Here is a 13566-nt window from a genome sequence, read left to right on the forward strand (position 1 = left end):
AACACATAAGGGATAGTGAGGTGGCCGTTTTCATAGTGTTCATTTTGACTGTTCACCGAGAATGTTTGTCTATTTTAATCTTTGATGGACTTTCCAAGAGTTAATAACATCATTAAAGTCAACATACTCGATATTTCTGGGGATGATGGTCAGATCTTTTCTACTGGTTCTCAGGTATGGTCTTTTAATTATGTTTGTTATTAATTACTATTGTTTTTTGTTTGTATCAGATGCATTCCTAAGATTTTTTTTTTCTAGTTGTACATTGAGCTTGTCAGCATGCTTCATCGCCAAAAATTTCTTTCTGAATTTTTGAGCAAGATTCAAGCTGATCCCAGTAGACTTTTTGGGTTATCCATCGATTATAGAGAGAGCCGCGACACGCTGGATCTTGAAACTTCTTTGAAGAATGCCCTTAATCATTATGATTCCACGAAGAAAGAGTACGTTAAAGTCAGCGGGCATCCAACTCAAAATCAATTGGCAATGAGTGGAACGGCCCTTCCATATTATATATTAAATTAATTAAACGGATTATAGCGATGTGAAATTATTGTCCTTTCACACGTCCCCTCACGTGCAAGGCGAGTCACTGGGCCTCACACGTGGACCTACATACGAGTTACCAGTCCATCGGTAACAGGTGTACACAGGTGAGTGACTGAATCAGGGGGTAACACCTCGGCCAGTATCGGCACTGGCCTACACCCCGGATGTACAAGTGACAAAATCGGTTAAACACTTCGGCCAGTAACTCGACATACACCCGGCGTACGCAGGTCTGGGTCTGGGGCTTATCTCTGATACCATGTTAAAGTCAGCGGGCATCCAACTCAAAACCAATTGGAAATGAGTGGAGTGGCCCTTCCATATTATATATTAAGTTAATTAAGCGGATTATAACGATGTGGGACTATTATCCTTTCACAGAGTACGATGAGATACTCGCCGAGAAAGACAAGCAGATTCACTTTCTCTTGGCTGAAAATAAGTTCGTTGCTCCTTGTAGCGCTGACCTCAAGAATGATTTAGAGAAGTAGAGGGCTAATAGTTTAGCTTTGAAGAAGATGTTTCTCGGCTGTCAGTTAAGTTTGCCCTTCTGCAGACTCGTCCAGGTTCATTGCCAGTTTCTAATTCCGTTGAGACTGTACCCGTTCTTCCTAGTGATTATCTTATTAAGATTTCTTTGTTCAATGGACGCAATTCCCTTTGTTCTAGAAATCTGACAGTGATGAGTCTGAAACTGAATCCAGACTACCGACTGTATTCAAATTTGTGGGGTTTGGCCTTTATGCTTCATTTTGAAATGCCATTTTTATATTTCCCCTTGAGAGGCTCTAGCCTATTGTGAACTTTAATAACATTCACCTCGTTTTGTCTTTACTTTTAATGCTCCATTTTTTCACATTTGCACTCTTTTAATCCCTTCTCCTCTTTTTAATTCTCTTAAGAATTTTAGGGTTTAAATTGTGTGACTTAGTTCGATCATCTTGATAATTTTTTTCTTTTGCCCCGAGTCGTTGAGCTTTGACTGTATACACATAATCCATCTCTCGACACGTGTCAAAATATCCACACGTGGAAGTCATGCGGATCACTATATCAAGGGGCACTGAAGTTACGAACCCCCGAGAAGTAGGGAAAAATGCCCTAAGGTTTGTTTTACCCGATCTCGAGGAGAACTCGAAATCGATGGTGGGGATTAAACAGACTGACACGGGGGTGATAGGGCCTGCAGACAGCTGACTGTCGCATGCAGACGACCCAACCACCCACATTAAATGACCCAACCATAGAATACGTGTCAAGTTATCTGAGGAAGAGAAGGCATCGATCCAGCGGTATCAACAACAGTCGCTGAGGGCATCAGTGCAGAACGAAGATACCAGCGGGATTGACACAGAGAACAAGAAGATAAGGTTTCAACGGTCTTTGACAAGGGACCCCGCATATTTCCCTATAAATACCCGTCTCCACTAGGAGAGAAGGGGTGACCGATTTGTAATAGAAAAGAGAAAACTAGGAGAGAGAGAGAGAGGAAGAGTAAGTATGTTTTCCATTTTCTCAGTCTTTGTATTTCACTTAAAGCCAATCGGCTACATTTGTAACTCTTCAACACATAGTGAAACTCAACACCCCGTGGATGTAGGCCTTAGTGGTGAACCACATACATCTCTGTGTCATTTACATTTCAGTACCATATTTATCTTTTATTACTTCAATCTAGCTTTGTCTTGCTTAGTTATCCTATAGGATGAATGATCTAACTCTATTCCGACTAGACAATGACGAGTTCGAAGACTCTGAGTCGATGAGTCATCGTATCTATGCTATTAATAACCATCATATTGTGTGTATCGCCCCTTATTTATGATTGCGAACATTGTTTGTGGACACATGGATGCCCTCGTGATTTATGTGTTCACAATCTGGCGCTAGAAACAGGGACTCCGTCCCGGTAAAAGACTTACATTTCCTGTGATTTTTGAGCCCTTGGTACTATTCCTCGTGAAATAGTATCTTGGACAGTTTATTCTAATTTCGTTATGGCCGCCTTCAAAAGCCATAGCAATTCTAAAAAGGTTTTACGCTGATTTTCCTACAAACTCCATTTTGGACCTGTAAAGGACAACAAATCTGCCTCCTTGGATCTGTCTTCTTTATTTTAAAATAACAGGTCTGCCATCTTTGTCCTTTTAAAATACCGAATATTTCAACTTTGAGTGTTGAAACCGCAGATTCGGTACCTGTGTTGTTTAAAACAAGCATATCTGCCAACCATTATTGATTAAAACCGCAGATCTGTCATCTTTGGGTGTTAAAACCACGTTAATACCGCAGATTTGTCATCTTTGGGTGTTAAAACCACGTTAAAACCGCAGATATGTCATCTTTGGATGTTAAAACCGAATTTAGAACTCCCTCTTGCGTTATTCTTAGACTTCACGACGAGTCGAAGGAATCAAGAAGATCCAATACCTCTGAAGAGGGGAGTAATATATGGAATATATTTTTCATACATTCGATGTTGTGATCGTCTGCACTTAAGTTTAAGTTTGCTAACAAAACCGTTGTGGTCCCCTTTCTCTCGACTACTCGTCGTCTTTTGCAGAGATCTGACATGGAAAAAGTCAAAGAGGTAGGAAAAGGAAAGGCCCCGTCGAAAGAAACATTGAGTACCACACTAGTTGTGACCTGCAGTAAACAGAAAGGTGAGAAGGCGAAGACAACAACCCAGAAGGTGGACACAATAGAGATCACCTCACCAATGAACGCCATCACGATAGCGGCAGCAGCGGTCAAAGCCATAGAGGAACAAGCCGATAAGACCAATATAGCAACGAGATCACGCGTTCATGAGCAACGTGAAGGGTTCGCAGAATCAACAATGCACCTGGCAGCCTTCGGAATGCCGCAGTCAAATGATCAGAATCAGACCACTCCGGCCACTCAGCCATTGCTAACGATGAATCAACCCATCGTAACGCAAGGAGAGCTACCAATAAGGATAACCGATCCCCCTTCCCCCCACATACATACAATCGACGAAGATCGAACCATGGATGTTGGAGGGCAAGGACAGGTCGGGATCCCAAACCAAGGATCGAATCCCTCCTCCTAATTGATGGCAGAACTCGAAGAACTAAAGAAGAATCAGAGGACATACGCAGAGGCAGTGACATTGTTGGCTAGAGAAAACCTGGATCTCAAAGACAAGATGGCTCAAAGTTTAGGGGTGGAAAACCAACATGACGAAGCTAATTCAAAGGCACCTGAGCCAAATCGCGACCGGAGAATGGTCGTAACAAACGAAGCCAATCCCGAGCCCTTGGACCGAAGACACATCAGGAGAAACCGATACTCAGACCAGGATTATGTCCCCGAAGATTCAGATTACTTTGATAGTAATGACCGAAGAGCAGGACAATCCGCAGCAATAGATCACCACCACCGTGCGATGGAGGACCTTCGCGCTGAGATGATGGCAGAGATCAAACAGCTGAAGGCCAAGCAAGGAGGTGGAAGATTAGAAGAAGTTATGAGAGAAGTTAATACTACTTCGCTAGTACCAAGCTTAGCCAAAGCTGAAATCCCGAAGAAATGTCCGACTCCAGCATTTGAATGCTACGATGGATCCAGTGATCCCACGGCCAACCTTCGGTATTATAACCGTATGTTGGTCCGGTGGGATCAGGACGATGTTGTCCTTTGCAGATATTTCCCTTCAAGCTTGAAGGGATCGGCTCTATCTTGGTTTGATAACCTACCTCCCAACTCCATCAATTCGTACGAGCAACTCACTGAAAAGTTCTTAAGAACTTACATGTACAACAAGGCTGTCCACGCTGGGATGGACAAGTTATTCTCATTGGACATCAGATACAAGAAGACGACCAGGGAATACACGGATAGATGGCATAAAATATGCCATGCTATAGGTAATGTAGACCCAGTGGTCAGCATTAACTGCTACAAATGGGGACTAAATAGGATGAGCCCGTTGTTTGTCGAAATTCATGGGAGTGTTCCCACGACTGAAGGAGATCTTCGGGTAATCATCGAGAAACATGCTAGGTTGGAAGAAATCCAGAGAGAGAATTCAAGGGCACATGCTCAAAGATCTCATCGAACTAACTCCGCAGAGCAGGCCAGCGGATCGAAGAGAAGTTCAATCGAACGCCCAAACGAAGATAGAAGAGGAAAAAGAGAAGCCCCTCGGAATGATGATCGAAAGTTCGAAGATCAGGTTTACACAAATCTAAATACAAGTTATGCTCGAATCTTAAAAGAAATTAAGGGTCGAGAAAACTTGGATTGGCCATGGTCAAAAGGGAAACAACCCCCAAGATCTGAAAAATCGAAGGAATACTGCGATTACCACTGTTTCAATGGGCACCAAACCGAGAAGTGCAAGAACTTGAAGATAATGATCCAAAAGCTTTTCGACAACAGAGAACTTAAGCAATATATAAGGAAGGAAGAAGCAGATGATAGGCCTAAACGAAGCAAGCAAGTTCAATTCCATGAAGGCAATCGAACTCTGAACACCATTTCGTATTCGGAATCCACGAGACTGTCTCTAACAGCGCAGATTGGAAAAGGGCTGAGAAAACAGTTCGAAGACTACTGCGAGCTGTACAAAATCGATGGGGTAGAAATAGACGATCATGAGCAATGGATGGATGCAACAATAACTTTCGAGGCAGACGATGTGGAAGAAGACATGGAGGATCACAATGATCCTTTGGTCCTCACACTTCTCATAGCAGGGTGCAACATCAAGAAAATTCTCATTGACGGAGGAAGTTCTATGATACGCTCAAACGGATGGAGTTAAGCGATGAACAACTGATATCTTCGTACCACACCATTTATGGATTCAATGGGGCTCCCACGAAACCGTTTGGGGACATTGTTTTGCAAATAAATGCGGGACCAATGAAGATAGACACTCGTTTCAGCGTAGTAGACGCTCCTTACCCCTACAATGCTATCATCGGAAGAAGATGGGTGCACAAGCTCAAAGGGATAGCATCGACTTATCATCAATGCCTTAGATTCCCATCACCCGAAGGGGTAATGGAGATCAAGGGTGACCAGGTTACTTCTCGGGAATTCCAAGCTATGCAAAACCAGCTCAATAACGAGCTAGATGAGCAACGAAAATCCCGTAGAAGCCGGAACAAAGAAGTTGCCAAGGAAAAAGCAATTGATCTTTACCTCGAAGGAATCTCAGGAAAAAGCCTGACGAAGGGGGGCGACATTCAATGCGCTGAGGCACGTACCTCAGCGGCCAAGGCGGTTGAGGAGCCTGCCAAATAACAATCAAAGAATGTCCCTCTCCTAGGGGAACCAAAGCCTACGTTTACGTCTTTGGAACCCGCTAAGGAAATCAACATAGGGACATAGGAAGATCCTAAGATGATCAAGATAGGTACTTTAATGGACAAGGAAAGAGAAATAGCCCTAACCAAACTACTCATAGAATACGCGGATGTCTTCCCGTGGAAATTAGGAGATATGCCAACAATGAGCTCCGTATAAAACCTGGCACAACTCCTTTCAGGCAGAAGGTGCGCAAAATATCCACGAAGTATCATCAACCCATTGAGAACGAGCTCCGTAAGTTGCTAGAAGCAGGATTCATCAAGGAAGTGAAATACCCCACGTGGATTTCGAACATGGTCATCGTTCTGAAGAAAAATGGAAGGGTGATAATTTGCATCGACTTCACCAACCTCAACAAGGCCTTCCCTAAGGACAGTTATCCGCTCCCTAGCATCGACCAACTGGTCGAAACTGTGGAAGGATACGAAGAACTGTCCTTCATGGACGGTTACTCAGGATACAACCAGGTTTTCCTGGCAGAAGAAGATCAACAACACACAATATTCTACACACCTCACGGCCTCTATTGTTACACAAGGATGCCCTTCGTACTGAGAAATGCAGGGGCAACATATCAGAGGATGGTTGACGCTATCTTCAAACCATGGATAGGGAATACGCTGGAGGTCTACGTAGATGATATGCTGGTCAAAATTAAGCTACGCAAGGACCATCACCAGGACTTGAGAGACATTTTCGAGGCCATGAGGAAACACAACATGAAGGTAAACCCGGAAAAGTGTACATTCGGTGTTACTTCAGGAAAATTCCTTGGGTACCTAGTAACAAAAAGAGGCATCGAAGTCGATCCGGAAAAAATCCAAGCCATCGTGGAAATTCCATCCCCGAAGAACTTGAAAGAAGTCTAAAAACTCAATGGATCACTAGCAGCGCTAGGGAGGTTCATCTCAAGATCGTCAGATAAATGCAAACCTTTTTTTCAACATCCTCAAGAAGGGATGCAAATTCGAGTGGACCCATGAATGTGAAGAAGCTTTCCAAAAAATTAAGGAGTACCTGGCGACGATCCCCATTCTCCAGAAGTCGGATCCGGACGAAGTATTGGCTCTTTATATAGCTGCGACCGAAGATGCGATCAACGCAGTGCTAGCTAAAACTAATACGAAGATTGAGCAGCCAATTTATTATGTCAGCAAGACCCTTAACCCAGCGGAACGAAATTACACGAAGATCGAGCAGCTCATTTTGGCATTAGTATGGGCAACCCAAAAGTTGAGGACCTATTTCTTGACCCATTATGTCCGTGTCCCATGCAAAGCTCCATTAGAAGTTATTCTCAAGAGCGCTGGGAAGGTTGGAAGGATATCCAAATGGAACACAAATCTTGATCAATTCAACATGATCCATGAGATCCAACATTCTTAGAAATCTCAAGTCTTGGCAGATTTCCTAGCGGATTTACCTCTGGGAAATGACGAGGAAGTCCAAGGCATGCCAGAAACCGAAGATGGAAAAGACCCAGTCGATATTCTGGAGCCTACAAACCAAAGGCAATGGGAAGTCTTCGTCGACGGATTCAGAAATCGGGAAGGTGCTGGCATAGGCATCGTAATCACCACCCCCACCGGAGAAAGGATCGTCCATGCGCTGAGACTAGAGTTCAAGGGGCATACCAATAACATCGTTGAATACGAGGCTGTGGTACATGCTCTTCGTTTAATAATATAAATGGGCTTAACCGAAGTACGCTTGACAAGTGACTCACAGCTGGTCATACGGAAAATTGGGCTATAATACAATGTCTACGATGAAACCCTTTCAGAATATATGGCGATAGTACAGACACTGGCAGCCCAGATACCGAACATCAACTTTCGGCACCTATGTAGAAAGGAACTCAGACATGCCGATGCCTTGGCATACATATCATCTATGTTAAAAGATGAGAGCGTGAAAGCAATCAAATTATCCAGGGTATACGAACCTTCCATCATCCCTCAACAATCCCTCGCTACACATCGCAAGGACGACATTGTGAAGGACATTGCTGAGGATGATGTAGGGGAGGATATTGCCGATGATTTCATGGAAGATGACATCGTAACAAAAGCAAACGAGGATGAGGATTTTACCAAGGAAAAATATTGGAGATCTGAGATTCATCTCTACGTTAAAGAAGGTACTCTACCTGCAGATCTGAAACAAGCCAGGAAGATACAAGCCAAGGCAGGGAGATATGACCTCCGCGACGGGGCCTTATATAAAAAATCTTTCCTCGGGTCATTAATACGATGCGTGTCAAGACAAGAAGGGCACCTTATTCTAAAAGAGATCCATTACGGAGATGCATGGAATCATAGCGGAATGAGATCGTTATCAGACAAGGCGAAAATGCAGGGGTATTACTGGACGCACATGATAAGAGATGCAGCTAGGATGTCCAAAAGATGTGAAGAATATCAACGGTATGCCAAAAGGATCCATGCTGCCGCAACAAAGTTGAATTCTGTAGACAGTCCATGGCCTTTCTCCAAATGGGGAATAAACATCGTTGGACCCCTGACCGAAGGGTCAGGGAAAATACGATTCTTAATCGTAGCCACGGACTACTTCAGCAAGTGGGTGGAGGCCAAGGCTCTGGCTAGAATCCGCGACTCAGACGTGTTCACTTTCATCTTCCAAAAACTCATTTGCAGGTTTGGTATCCCAGCGTAAATTGCCTCCGATAATGGCAAGCAATTACAAGGAAAAAATATAGACATGCTTTTCGATACCTTCAAAATCAGGAAGAAAAAATCAACAACAATCTATCCCCAGAGAAACGGGCAGGACGAAGCAACAAACAAGACTATAGCCCTCATCCTCAAGAAACAATTGGACGAACACAAGAAACGCTGGTGCGAACAACTACACAACGTCTTATGGGCCTACCGAACCACGCATCGGTCCGCCACCGGTGAATCTCCATTCCTCCTTACTTATGGGGCCGAAGCGGTCATACCAACGAAAATCCTTATGCCAACCACGAAGACCGAGTCATGGGAAAAGAACCTCACCACGGATATGATGTTAGAAAGGCTAGATGACTTGGAGGAAAGAAGGGAAGCAGCGTTACAAAGGATTGAAAACTACCAGCAAAAGTTAGAAAGGGTATACAATAAGAAGGTTAAGCTTAGAAATTTTGTAGAAGGGAAGTATGTGCTGAGAACTATACCCCAATACCAGTGAGAGAAGAAGTGGGGTAAACTAGCACCAACGTGGGGAGGACCATTTGTTATACATGACATCGCATGAAACAGGTCATACTACCCGCGTAACTTCAAAGGAGAAGTCCTCAGACACCCTTGGAATGCTAAATATCTCAAGCCATACTATCCATAATGCAGCGCAGCTCTACACCTGCGTGAAGAGTACCAGAAGAAGAAATCAGCGTATCCGCTCGACATTTTTCTATCTCCGGGCGAGGAGTAGCACCCCTCGATCTATCAATCAAAACAATCCAACTTCTTGAAAAATCTATCCATTGGGGGAAAGTATTCACTTACAATCTCTCAGGCCCCCCCTATAGGTGTTTATAAGTGTAAGACCATGGGGGAGACATCCAGCAGAAAGAGATACCCAACCAATTTTAAGGCAGCGGTTCAACGAAATGGGTGTTTGTAAATATTTCAATAAACCACCACATATCCGGGGACGCTGCCTCGACCCCCACCGTCTGGGAATCCTCTGGCCCAGGATTAGCCAGCGGAGGATTGGTCCCAAGATGATCACGAAGGTGCACACCTTTGGCATCGCAATCAAACACTTTTATCAATTAAATTTAACTAAGCATCTAAAATAATAACTGACCTAATGTTGCAGGTAGGAGGGAAATTGTAAATATACCAAAAAACGGTGATCTATTTCACAAATGTTGATTACAAGATCGAGGAAAATACAAAAAAAAATATTATATCCAAAAAACGGCCCGAAGCCAAGTAATCAACAAAGATCAACTTCCTATAAAAAAAGAGAAAGAAATCTATTTTCCCTTAGATGACTCAGCGTGGTCAGTGGGATTCTTCTTCTGAGACGAAGGAACACTCCCACCCGAAGAAGGACCAGAGGAGAAAGTCAAAGGTTCGGGCATGAAGCGGTGGGGATAGTTCTTGACAATATTATGATCCCTTTGGAGACCTTGCTCGACCCGTGTCAAAACCTTGTTGACCTCCTCAGCCAACTGACAGCGAGCCTTGTGACTAATAACAGTAGCCCGAAGCTTAGATTAGGACAATGAAGAAGTCAACCGAGCCACTTCCTTAGCTTCCTCTGTTGCCGCTTCGTCACGAGATCCAGCTAAACCTTTGTAATACGATTTATGGCTCTCCTGCTGCACTAGGGAAGATTGAGCCTTTTCAAGCTTTGCATTTGCAGCGAGAAGCTGTCCCTCGAGCTCTACACAAGGAAAGTACGCAGCGTATAAGGAATTAGAGATACAAATTTACACACCAAAAAATAAACATATAACTCCGACTCTAGCCGAATCTGCCTCTAAATCATAAGCAACAGCGTCGCGGCCTTCAGCAAGAAAATCGAACTCATCGGATATTTTCTTATAATCCAACTGAAGATTTGAGAGAGTATATTGGCTCTCATCTAACTCTACCTGCTTCATAGAATCCTGGTGACGAAGGTGGTTAACTTCATCGTTCATTTTTCTATCCCTTTAGTAAGCCTATACATATTCATCTTGAGATTCCTCTCGGACTCGACCATACGGGCAACGTCCGCACGAGAAGCAGTCAAAGCATTGCTAAGAGCATGAGCTTCGGCCCTAGCATCGTATATCTCTCAAACGAGCTGATGTATATAATTAGTAATCTCAGGACCATGTGAAGAGCGAGATTGATGTAACTCTCTTTCTAACTGATCTACCCTGGACGCCAAGCTATAAGCATGTTCAGCTGCCTCACGAATATACCCACGAAGGGTAATAAGACTATTCTGCATATCAATAAATTGGGTCTCTTAGCCCGCAACCCAGCTAACAACTTGTTATGCTCGTCGGCCTGAGCATTCCACTTGGTGGCTCCACTCTTGATTTTCTCCACTAACCCCTTGATATGAGAGGCTTGACGGACCATCTCCTTTCGAAGCCACATCAACTCTCGATTTTCACCCGCTGGAGATAGGGTGGGACTCAGACAGAACACCAAGAAGACTAAGGAAGAAGACGAAGAGAAGGTAGCAAAGAAAAACAAACCTTTAACTAACGAAGAGCCCTTGCGAGCTTCCTCCAACTCGCTGCGAACAAGGGCCAAGTCCATTCGAAGGTGCTCTTCCTTAGCGCCCAGTTGCTCTTTCCCTTTCAATATGTCCTTCAAATCCTGAATCTCTTTATCCTTAGCAGAGATGAGAGACTCAGCGGTGCTCAACTCCTCTTCCCGATGACGAAGCTTGGCCTCAAGCTTAAGGGCCTTGGCCCTGAAAAACTGGTACAGAGTGTAGTTGCAATGCTCACTCCTCATCATCTGATTAAGCAAAGAATGAGAAGAAAGTAGAAGTCAGATCTTATGCTCATGAAACATAATGGTGATCAATCAGAAACCCAGAGAACATACCTCGAGTACTCGCTGCTGAGGAAAACCATATTGATATCCATCAGCAATGGCCATCATCTCAGCAACCGTAGAAGGAGGAGCGACCAGAAAATTCGAAGAAGAACCTCTTAAATCCTTGTCCCACACTTCTGCAACTCGCGCTTCAGGAGTCATCTGCATCATCTGACGGGTAAAGGCATCAGATTTTTTCTCACCGGGAACCAACGGTGCAGGGTGGGGCACGAACATCAGCTTTCTCTTCATCATCCAATCAAGGATGGCATCGTCACCCTCAGACGTCAGCAACTTAGGAAATTCCTCTGAGAATGATTCTACAATAGTACCATCGATGACAACTCTTTTTCCGGTATCAAGATTCTTCATAGCTTCAGAATTCTTCCGAACCTCCTTTTCCCTGTTAGCAAGAGCTTCTGCATCTTCACCCTCAGAGCTGTCTTCCTTCCCAACGGTCTTGTCACCCTCACCAACGGGGCCACCACCAACCCCACTACCGAGGACATCCCAATCATCATTGGGAGAAAGAAGAGAGAAATCTTCTGCCAAACCCATGACAACTCCCATGTCAACCGGGCCACCCGAAGAGTAAATCTTTCCAAAAGAGAATTCTTGGGAGGATACAGGCATTGAAGACTGAGGACCCGCTCCATCATTTCCTTGACTAACAAGGAGGGGGGGGGGGGACCAAGGCCTCCACCAGGGGCAACTTCTTGCTGCACCCCTCCCCCAGCGGCAACCTCATGTTCTTTAGCACCATCGCCAGGAATAACTTCTTTTTCAGCAGAACCCTCACCAACATGCTCGGGCTCTTCATGCTCATGGGGGGAAGTGTCGGTACGCTCTTCATCATCAGATAAATCCTCCTCCATGAATTCTTCGTTCACTGGACTGTTCACCTCATCGGGCATTACCGGCTCTTCAGCAACAACAGTAGAGGATTGAACGGGTCCAAGATTTTTCTTCTTCATTTCCTAAAAATCGGTATGAAGTTAGTCCGATGAGTTTTTCTCCTCACTTTGACTAAAATGTCAAATTCAACAGAAAAGGGGAAAATACACGGCCTAAAAATAAACCATACCTTGACGGCAGCGGAACTCTTCAAAGGAAGAGCAACATCAGAACTCTCCTCCTCATCCATATCAACAGCGTCGCAGGCATATTCAAAGTTCATGCCCTCAAAGTTTAATTGCCACGGGCAGAAATCACCATAGCGAGAGGGAGGAGTTTCACGAGCTTTGCTACCAACCACGGGACGCCAATCACGCGGAACAGGTATCCAACCATAAGTCTAAGGACCAATAAACTCAATAACGGTAGCATGCCACTCATAATCATGATCACGCTGAATCCTCTCACGATTAGGAAAAAGCCTCCGTTGGCCTGACATTTCGGTACCAGGAACGTATTTCATCTTGGTACCACACACTTCGCTTAAAAGACGAACACCACAACTAGGTGTCGTAATGGTATGAAGGCCCACACTCCAAGGCTTGCGGTTCCTCCCATTAACATAATCTCCGAAGCAGCTATTAAAGTTCTCAAGTGTATACCATCCCCGCTCAGCTGGGTTAGGAACGTAGCAAGTCATCATTGTTTGACCCTTACTACGGAGATAACACTCCTTGAGTGCACGAAGATAATTCCCAGTCATCTGCACCACGGAACGACAATGTGTAGAAGAATTAGAACCCTCACGATTAGACAAGGCGTCGTAGTAGAAATAATCGCCAGATTTATACAAAGGAAACATCAACCCAGCCTCGAAGTCCCCCACCGTAGTAAGCAGATGATACTCATCGTACTTATAACTCGATATCATCTCAAAAGTAAGATCATCATCAGGAGCATAAAATCTAACATCAAAGTGTTCAAGCTCGTGCTTCGCTTTAAAGGCCTCGAGATCTATGTGCTTGAAAGTTACCTTCTTTCTGGCAACGGAGATGCTCCGTATTAATGGAAGGGCCTCAGAATCCTCGTCTTGATATGGAGAAGACCCCTGCGGGGGACTTAAGTCCGAAGCTTTTCTCTTGAAAGGCGGGTTCTTGGACGGACCAATCTTTGAAGCACCGCCTTTAATGGTCTTCCCTCTCATAGGAACGGTCGGAGGAGGGGGAGGCAT

At 44.4% G+C, this 13566-nt stretch overlaps 1 protein-coding gene across 1 annotated transcript; it reads left to right on the forward strand.

Annotated features, from left to right (window-relative positions):
• Nucleotides 1–3625: 3625 nt before the first annotated feature.
• On the forward strand, nt 3626–5338 carry LOC113294412. Its single transcript, XM_026542809.1, has one exon. It carries the CDS (start codon nt 3626–3628, stop codon nt 5336–5338), a length of 1713 nt encoding a protein of 570 aa, XP_026398594.1.
• The last annotated feature ends 8228 nt before the right edge of the window (nt 5339–13566 follow it).

The sequence above is a fragment of the Papaver somniferum genome, chromosome 7 (genome assembly GCF_003573695.1).
Source record: "Papaver somniferum cultivar HN1 chromosome 7, ASM357369v1, whole genome shotgun sequence".
Taxonomy (NCBI): Eukaryota; Viridiplantae; Streptophyta; class Magnoliopsida; order Ranunculales; family Papaveraceae; genus Papaver; species Papaver somniferum.